Below are 9,022 nucleotides of genomic sequence, written 5' to 3' on the forward strand. Positions count from 1 at the left end.
GGATCCATCTGTAGGAAACACACACACTGACTGAATCCATTGTTTCTATGTGTTTATCAGATGATGGGGGATCTAGGTGGATCCTCCGTACTGCTCTCTCCTTTACAATAAAGTCTCCTCTTACCCGGTGATGTGAGGGGCGGCTGATTGTCCATCATGACGTCCTTGTAGAGATCCTTGTGTCCTTCTAAATACTCCCACTCCTCCATGGAGAAATAGACAGTGACACCCTGACACCTTATAGGAACCTGACACACACAATGATACAGTCACCATCCAGACACATCCCTTGTCTGTTACTGGAGAATGTCCCAGAATTCCCGGCACCGCTCACCTCTCCTGTCAGCAGCTCAGTGATCTCTCTGGTGACTTCTAGAATCTTTTGCATGTTGTGTCTCTCAGGTTTTAGGGAGTCACATGGAGGCACTGTGATGGTCATATGATCACCTGACTTCAGAAGAGGAAATCTCTGTATTCAAGCAAAAACAGTAATATCATGTCACATTCCCAGAATCCTCCTCACCTCTCCGGTCAGGTCTGTGTTTTATTAATAGAGATAAGAGTGGTGTCATGTGACCTCCCAGAATCCTCCTCACCTCTCCGGTCTGGTCTGTGTTTTATTAATAGAGATAGAAGTGATGTCATGTGACCTCCCAGAATCCTCCTCACCTCTCCAATCAGGTCTGTGTTTTATTAATAGAGATAAGAGTGATGTCATGTGACCTCCCAGAATCCTCCTCACCTCTACGGTCAGGTCTGTGTTTATTAATAGAGATAAGAGTGATGTCATGTGACCTCCCAGAATCCTCCTCACCTCTCCAGTCAGCAGGTAGATGATCTCCAGAGTGAGGTTTAATATTCTCTCAGTCATGTGACTCTGGTCCTCCTCCATCTTAATAAATATGGTCATGTGATCTATGCAGGTTTCCCTGTAGACAGAGAATTATCTGGACTGTATTGGATGCACAATATTAGGATGGAGATGTAAGAGGCCATTTACATGGGCTGCTCCCAGTACATGTGCTTCCTATAGTGTTTGAATTTGTAAATAGCTGTTGCTTGGCAAATATTACAGAGTCAGTTAATTTTAGATAAGTACTTCCTGTCCCTGCTAGGTGAGTAAGAAACCCTAATAAGAGGACTGTGATAGCTTTAAAAAAGGGAGATTCCAAGAAGTAGAGACAGAATTGGACCACGTGACCTTCTTTGCAGGAGTTGCTGCTGTATATCATCCGGACCAGAAGCAGAAACTAAATGTTCATGTGCTCTGATTGTTTCTGTGTGTATCTGAGATATGGTGACAGAACTGTCTCTGTGCTATTGTTATTATCTCACATGCATAATGCCAGATAGACAGGTAGCTTTAACGCATTTATTAAGCTCTGGGAAAACAAGTGCAACTGCACTTGCAATGAGCACCGTCTACTTGACTTCAGTAACTCCGCCTCATTGTTTCTATGTGTTTATCAGATGATGGGGGATCTAGGTGGATCCTCCGTACTGCTCTCTCCTTTACAATAAAGTCTCCTCTTACCCGGTGATGTGAGGGGCGGCTGATTGTCCATCATGACGTCCTTGTAGAGATCCTTGTGTCCTTCTAAATACTCCCACTCCTCCATGGAGAAATAGACAGTGACATCCTGACACATCCCTTGCCTGTTACAAAATTTACAAAAAAAACCCACTATACGTTATTTAAAGGCACTAAATCATGTTTACATGTAAATTTCCCTAAATTTATTAACATTCATATAAAACAATAAAAATATAACATGATCTATATAAACGTGTGTTTCATTATGAGTTCACAATATATTGCAAAACAGAATGTTTTTTCACAGTGTATTGTTGACCTTTCCACCATACTGTATACTTTTTTATCCTTTGCTGTATTCAAACCAAGTAACTTACAAGATTCTAGAAGGCAATGGCTGAACCCTGCACCCTGTACATAGCGCACTCCTGAACCCTTCACCCTGTACATAGGGCACTCCTGAACCCTGCACCCTGTACAAAGGGCACTCCTGAACCCTGCTCCTGAACCCGCAGGCCAGAACCCTGTGTGTTATGCACTCCTGAACTCTGTATTCTGTGAGTAATGCACTCCTAAATCCTATGCATAATGCACTCCTGAACCCTGTGCGTAATGCACTCCTAAATCCTATGCATAATGCACTCCTGAACCCTGTGCGTAATGCACTCCTAAATCCTATGCATAATGCACTCCTGAACCCTGTGCATAATGCACTCCTGAACTCTTTGCGCTGTGTGTAATGCACTCCTAAACCCTGTGCGTAATGCACTCCTAAACCCTGTGCGTAATGCACTCCTAAACCCTGTGCGTAATGCACTCCTAAACCCTGTGCGTAATGCACTCCTAAACCCTGAGCGTAATGCCCTCCTAAACCCTGAGCGTAATGCCCTCCTAAACCCTGTGTATAATGAACTCCTGAACCCTGTACATAGTGCACTCCTGAACTCTGTATTCTGTGAGTAACACACTCCTGAACCCTGTGCGCAGTGAATAATGCACTCCTGAACCCTGTGTGTAATGCACTCCTGAACCCTGTGCGTTATGCACCCCTGAACTCTGCACCCTGTACATAGTGCAAGCCTGAACCCTGCACCCTGTGTGTAATGCACTCCTGAACCCTGTGCATAATGCACTCCTGAACTCTGCACCCTGTACATAGTGCAAGTCTGAACCCTGCACCCTGTGTGTAATGCACTCATGAACTCTGCACCCTGTACATAGCGCACGCCTGAACCCTGCACCCTGTGTGTAATGTACTCCTGAATTCTGTATTCTGTGAGTAATGCACTCCTGAATCCTGCACCCTGTGCGTAATGTACTCCTGACAATCCAGATCAATCCACAACAGGTGTAGGCTCTGGCTCGCCACCACACACGATGCAATTTGATCCATAGGACACACAAAACATCAAGACATAAATACATGACTTGTTAACACGTTTCACACAATCTCATGCTTAATCATAACCTTAAAAACGAGATTGTGTGAAACGTGTTAACAAGTCATGTATTTATGTCTTGATGTTTTGTGTGTCCTATGGATCAAATAATACACACTATATTCATCTATCCTCCGGTGTGCGGCTGACCCTTCTTCCTATTGAGTAATGTACTCCTGAACTCTTTATTCTGTGAGTAATTCACTCCTGAACCCTGTGCGCTGTGCGTAATGCACTCCTGAACCCTGTGCGCTGTGCGTAATGCACTCCTGAACCCTGCACCCTGTGTGTAATGCACTCCTAAACCCTGTGCGTAATGCACTCCTGGACCCTGCACCCTGTGTGTAATGCACTCCTAAACCCTGTGCGTAATGCACTCCTGAACCCTGCACCCTGTGTGTAATGCACTCCTAAACCCTGTGCGTAATGCACTCCTGGACCCTGCACCCTGTGCATAATAAACTCCTGAACCCTGTACATAGTGCACTCCTGAACTCTGTATTATGTGAGTAATGCACTCCTGAACCCTGTGCGCAGTGAATAATGCACTCCTGAACCCTGTGCGTAATGCACTCCTGAACCCTGTGCACTGTGCGTAATGCACTCCTGAACCCTGTGCGCTGTGCGTAATGCACTCCTGAACCCTGTGCGCTGTGCGTAATGCACTCCTGAACCCTGCACCCTGTGTGTAATGCACTCCTGAACCCTGCACCCTGTGTGTAATGCACTCCTGGACCCTGCACCCTGTGCATAATAAACTCCTGAACCCTGTACATAGTGCACTCCTGAACTCTGTATTATGTGAGTAATGCACTCCTGAACCATGTGCGCAGTGAATAATGCACTCCTGAACCCTGTGCGTAATGCACTCCTGAACCCTGCACCCTGTGTGTAATGCACTCCTGAACCCTGTGCGCTGTGCGTAATGCACTCCTGAACGCTGTGCGTAATGCACTCCTGAACCCTGCACCCTGTAATGCACTCCTGAACCCTGCACCCTGTGTGTAATGCACTCCTAAACCCTGTGCGTAATGCACTCCTGGACCCTGCACCCTGTGCATAATAAACTCCTGAACCCTGTACATAGTGCACTCCTGAACTCTGTATTATGTGAGTAATGCACTCCTGAACCCTGTGCGCAGTGAATAATGCACTCCTGAACCCTGTGCGTAATGCACTCCTGAACCCTGCACCCTGTGTGTAATGCACTCCTGAACCCTGTGCATAATGCACTCCTGAACCCTGCACCCTGTGTGTAATGCACTCCTGAACCCTGTGCATAATGCACCCCTGAACTCTGCACCCTGTGCGTAATGCACTCCTGAACCCTGTGCATAATGCACTCCTGAACCCTGCACCCTGTGTGTAATGCACTCCTGAACCCTGTGCATAATGCACCCCTGAACTCTGCACCCTGTACATAGCGCACGCCTGAACCCTGCACCCTGTGTGTAATGCATTCCTGAACCCTGTGCATAATGCACTCCTGAACCCTGCACCCTGTGCGTAATCTACTCCTGAACTCTGTATTCTGTGAGTAATGCACTCCTGAACCCTACACCCTGTGCATAAAGCACTCCTGAACCATGCCACTCTTGGTTTTGTCTAACAATTCCTTATTAGGACCCCCCCACATCACATTGGCCCCAACCACCATTTGACACAACACGCACAATTTGTTACATCACTACTCTCCTCCCCAGGTGGGACTAAATTATATGCTGGAGTGGCATGATGGTAGCTCCCAGTGTTGTGCTTTCAAAACACTGGGAGTGTCAGGGATCCCTGCAGCGCTGGTCCCGGCGCAGGCGCAGTGTGCCGCTCTGTGCAGGGACGCGGGTACCAGGTCCTGGCTGACCGCGGCGTACAGGTTCGTGCATGCGCAGGAGGAACCGCGGTCGCACGCTGGGCACCAATGACAGAGCAGGGCGCGATATTTAAACGGCTCTGAGCTGTCATTCAGTGCCTTCTGGTCCCTTCTGCATACCTGTACCTGTGATCCTGTTTTCTGTAAGTTACTGACCCGGATTGTACCTGACCTTGCTGTATTCTCCTACTCTGACCCCTGGCTTGCCTGACCTCTCTCCTGGATGCCCCTTATTAGATCTGACCTCCTGTTGCTGACCTGGCGTGTTACCCGACTATTCTCTGCCCGCTGCTTAGTACCGCACCGACCCCACTGTTACCGACCCGGCTTGTCTGACCTTGCATCTGCTCATCCGTCCATCTGTCCATCTATCCATCCCTCCGGGGTCTCCCGACCTCCTCATATCAGGCTCTTCCCCGTGGGAGCCCCTGGCGAATACCCCTACCACTGACAGGTATACTCAGGAGCCACGACCTGGTCTCAGGGTACTCTAAGTCCATCCCCACCATCAGGGGCTCTGGTGAACAAGTACTCTGGGGCTTAGATTCCGTGCTCTGGGGACACCTAATCAGTGGAGTGCTAGTGGTACCGCCAGGCGGTCCCTTACAGGGAGCTACCATCATACCACTCCAGCATATAATTGGCGGACCCCACACGGTTTGCAGTAAGAGGACCATCTGCATACTGCTTTGCTACATAGTCCTCTTTCCTTTAGGTAGCTATTCCAATATTTAAGCCTGTATTAGGTGGGCCCACAAAGTCTGGGGATTCTCTAGGCATTTCTTGTAGATACCCCCATTCCTTGTCGGCGGGGGCAGCACTCAGCGGAGAGACAGATAATACATAGACTGCTTTTATTACACATGGCTGACCACACGGACTTTGCATCCTTTATACAGCTCTCTATCCCTGAAGAAGAGCTAATTGATACATATTGGATCATCCACAGGGCTGCTGTTATGTAATATACAAGATCTGTTGTCATTTATAAGATCAAATGGAATATAGTGTTCATATATATTAATCTGATGAGGATTCAGCATTTTCTGTCACCTAACAACTTTTTATTATGTTTTATGGAATTTTGTAGAAGAAACTTTAATGTTTTTATACAGTTTTGTTGTATGGATACTATCCTAGTCAGGCTTTTTTTTCCTCAGAGAATAGGTGCAGGTACCCCCCTTGTCTGCACCCTCTATCCACCTTTGGGCACCCCCACGTTCCTGCTGAAAAAAAGCCCTGAGCCTAGCTATGTATGTGCCTTAAAAGCTCCTCCACATTTTTTGCTCTTAACAATTGCATCCTACAAGAGACCTCTAAGGTGGGAAGCTGGGGTGAGCAAATGGTTTGGTCCAAACTGGCCATATGTGGTCAGCAATGTCACCATCATCTCCACCTCTTCCTTTATATAGCTGATGACAGCTTGGGGAATGGTCAATCGGTTATGAGTACCAATGGGATCAGTTGTGTGTGCTGGGTATTTTTTTTTTTTCATTGAGGGTGGGCAGATGGCATCATGATAGATAGTGAATGTAGAAAGAGCAACTTTTTGGGGGATTTTTATTTTTTAATAAAGGGTGTGTCAAGTGTTTAGGCTTCCTTATTTCTAGACTATTTATTTTTTTTAAATGAGTGAGGTTACTATGTGTGCGTGTGGGTATCCGGGGGCCCCATTATTTTTAAAGAGGGCTTCCAGACTTTGATAAGCCCCCCACAACCACTGGCCAGGGTTGTACAGGAGACCCTTGTCCTTGGCAACATGGTGATAAGGTGATTTGCTAAGGGAGTCCCCCCTGGCAAGGCACCCCCCATGTTGGGGGCATGTGGCCTGTTCTGGCTTAGGTGGAGAGGGGGCATACACTATTCCTCCCCCCCATTCCTGGCCAGTCAGGCTGCATGCTCAGACTAAAGGTCTATGGAACCTCACCATTTTTTTTTTGTTGCATGGGGTACCTCCTTAAAATCCATACTACACCCAAGGGGTCTGCTACATATTTTTAGGGGAGACTCTATACACATTTCTTCTCATTCTTGTTGTACGATGTGCTACAGAAAAATTTACAAAGAAAAAAATAATAAATTGCTGGCAAATGACACTTCATTGTTGGCTTCTTTAAAAAAAAATGCAGACCCCCCAAATAAAGGTCCTCAAAAACCCATAGCAAACTCTTGGAGGGGTCTATGGGCTGTTTTTGTTCTATAGAACAAAGAAGCCGGCAATGAAATGTCATTTGCTGACAATTTTCCCCTGTAAATGTCAGCGCTTCTGCAGCACTTTCTGTAAGTCACAGAGATGCCCCTTCACAGGCAGGATTAGGACCCCCCCTCCCCCAGACATGGTATTTAAAGGAATTCAACATTTTTAATGTTTCACTTAAAGAAGGGATGTCAAACTGGCAGCCCTCCAGCTGTTGCCAAACTACAAGTCCCATCATGCCTCTGCCTTTGGGAGGCATGCTTGTAACTGTCAATCTTGCAATGCCTCATGGGACTAGTTTGGCAACAGCTGGAGGGCCGCCAGTTTGACACACGTGACTTAAAGCATTTAAAAGAAAAAAAAAAAAAACACTGCTCCTTGCCAAATGTTTTTGCATTGGTACATGTTCCCCAGGGCAGTGGACACCACCATGCTATTTTTTGAAACCCCCTTGGCTATTAGCCCGGAAAATAAATATTTTTGACAGGTTTGGCTCCCATTGATTTCAATAGGGTTTGGCATCCAAATTTCTTTGAAGTTCACCAAACAATCCAACCGAAACCAGGAAAGTTCATCCCGAATCTGAATCTCATCCCTCGTTACAAAAGACTGCTAAGGTGACCCATCTCCACAATGAGGAGAATGTTCCGGCCCCGGAAGTGGGGGAATGTTGTGCCCCTGAAGGGGTTAATCTGGGTCCCCACACTATATATGTGTGTATCATCATCTGCTGGAGATAAAAGATGTCACAGTGACTATGGAGGAAGAGGACGGACGTGACCATGGAGGAAGAGGACGGACGTGACCATGGGGGAAGAGGACGGACGTGACCATGGGGGAAGAGGACGGACGTGACCATGGAGGAAGAGGACGGACGTGACCATGGGGGAAGAGGACGGACGTGACCATGGGGGAAGAGGACGGACGTGACCATGGGGGAAGAGGACGGACGTGACCATGGAGGAAGAGGACGGACGTGACTATGGAGGAAGAGGACGGACGTGACCATGGAGGAAGAGGACGGACTTGACCATGGGGGAAGAGGACGGACGCGACTACGGAGGAAGAGGACGGACGCGGCTACGGAGGAAGAGGACGGACGCGGCTACGGAGGAAGAGGACGGACGCGGCTACGGAGGAAGAGGACGGACGCGGCTACGGAGGAAGAGGACGGACGCGGCTACGGAGGAAGAGGACGGACGCGGCTACGGAGGAAGAGGACGGACGCGGCTACGGGGGAAGAGGACGGACGCGGCTACGGGGGAAGAGGACGGACGCGACTACGGGGGAAGAGGACGGACATGATGGGGTTACTGGGTGTAAATAGGAAATAACATCTTATTACCTCCTCTGCTGCTACTTCCACCGACGTCTCCTCTCTACTTCCTCCCCAATCACCTCACCCGGAACTTCCTGTCTGTACCTGACATCACTTCCTGTCAGTTTTCCATAGAGACTTCCTGTCTGGGTAGAAGTGACATTACCATCTTGTGGAGCTCAGAGGAACTGCAGCTTGAGAAATGTCTTCTAGTGAACATGGCCTTGTCATTGTTGCCAAGTGTCCCAGATGTAGCAGTCCTGGGATTTTATTTATTATGATTTCTATGCCACGCCTTTATCCTACCTTCGGGTCCCTTTATCTTGTATACCGAGCAATTTTTTCACCATTGTAAAAATCTCCTTATCAGGGGTGGACTGACAACTCATGGGGCCCCCGGGCAATAGGGGATCATGGGGCCCCTGTGTCCTTGCCCAAACTCAAAAAAGCCTATGAAAAAGGTACCAGGGGCATCTCATGGGGCCCTCTACTGACCCCGGGCCCTCGGGCAGTGCCCGAGTTTCCAAATGGTCAGTCCGCCCCTGCTCCTTATGAGTCCAATCACTGAAGCTGGGTTGGGTCACACTCTGAAGTATCATCTGAGCCATCTTCACCGATGACTTGAGGAAAAGGCAGCAAATGATTTCTATGCCACGCCTTGATCCTA

At 48.0% G+C, this 9,022-nt stretch overlaps 1 protein-coding gene across 1 annotated transcript; it reads right to left on the reverse strand.

The window, feature by feature from the left end:
- Positions 1 to 56: 56 nt before the first annotated feature.
- Positions 57 to 8,472, reverse strand: LOC149429939 (gastrula zinc finger protein XlCGF66.1-like). The gene is made up of 5 exons (XM_089666371.1): positions 8,383 to 8,472; positions 1,535 to 1,656; positions 815 to 929; positions 335 to 469; positions 57 to 248 (listed from the first exon to the last, which is right to left on the reverse strand). The coding sequence occupies exons 3-5, from the start codon at positions 908 to 910 to the stop codon at positions 57 to 59; spliced, it is 423 nt and encodes a 140-aa protein (XP_089522497.1). The 5' UTR covers positions 911 to 929; positions 1,535 to 1,656; positions 8,383 to 8,472.
- Positions 8,473 to 9,022: the final 550 nt, after the last annotated feature.

This window comes from Staurois parvus, unplaced genomic scaffold (genome assembly GCF_062004578.1).
Source record: "Staurois parvus isolate SC_StPar_1 unplaced genomic scaffold, SC_StPar_1.0 ptg002686l, whole genome shotgun sequence".
Classification (NCBI taxonomy): Eukaryota; Metazoa; Chordata; class Amphibia; order Anura; family Ranidae; genus Staurois; species Staurois parvus.

Excerpts from the sequence above, each read along its gene's own strand:
- LOC149429939 (XM_089666371.1), bottom strand. The coding sequence starts at position 910 with ATGACCATATTTATTAAGATGGAGGAGGACCAGAGTCACATGACTGAG. Across the intron at positions 470-814 it reads TCTACCTGCTGACTGGAGAG|AGATTTCCTCTTCTGAAGTC; the intron begins GTGAGGAGGATT and ends GCTTGAATACAG. Across the intron at positions 249-334 it reads CTGAGCTGCTGACAGGAGAG|GTTCCTATAAGGTGTCAGGG; the intron begins GTGAGCGGTGCC and ends TGTGTGTGTCAG.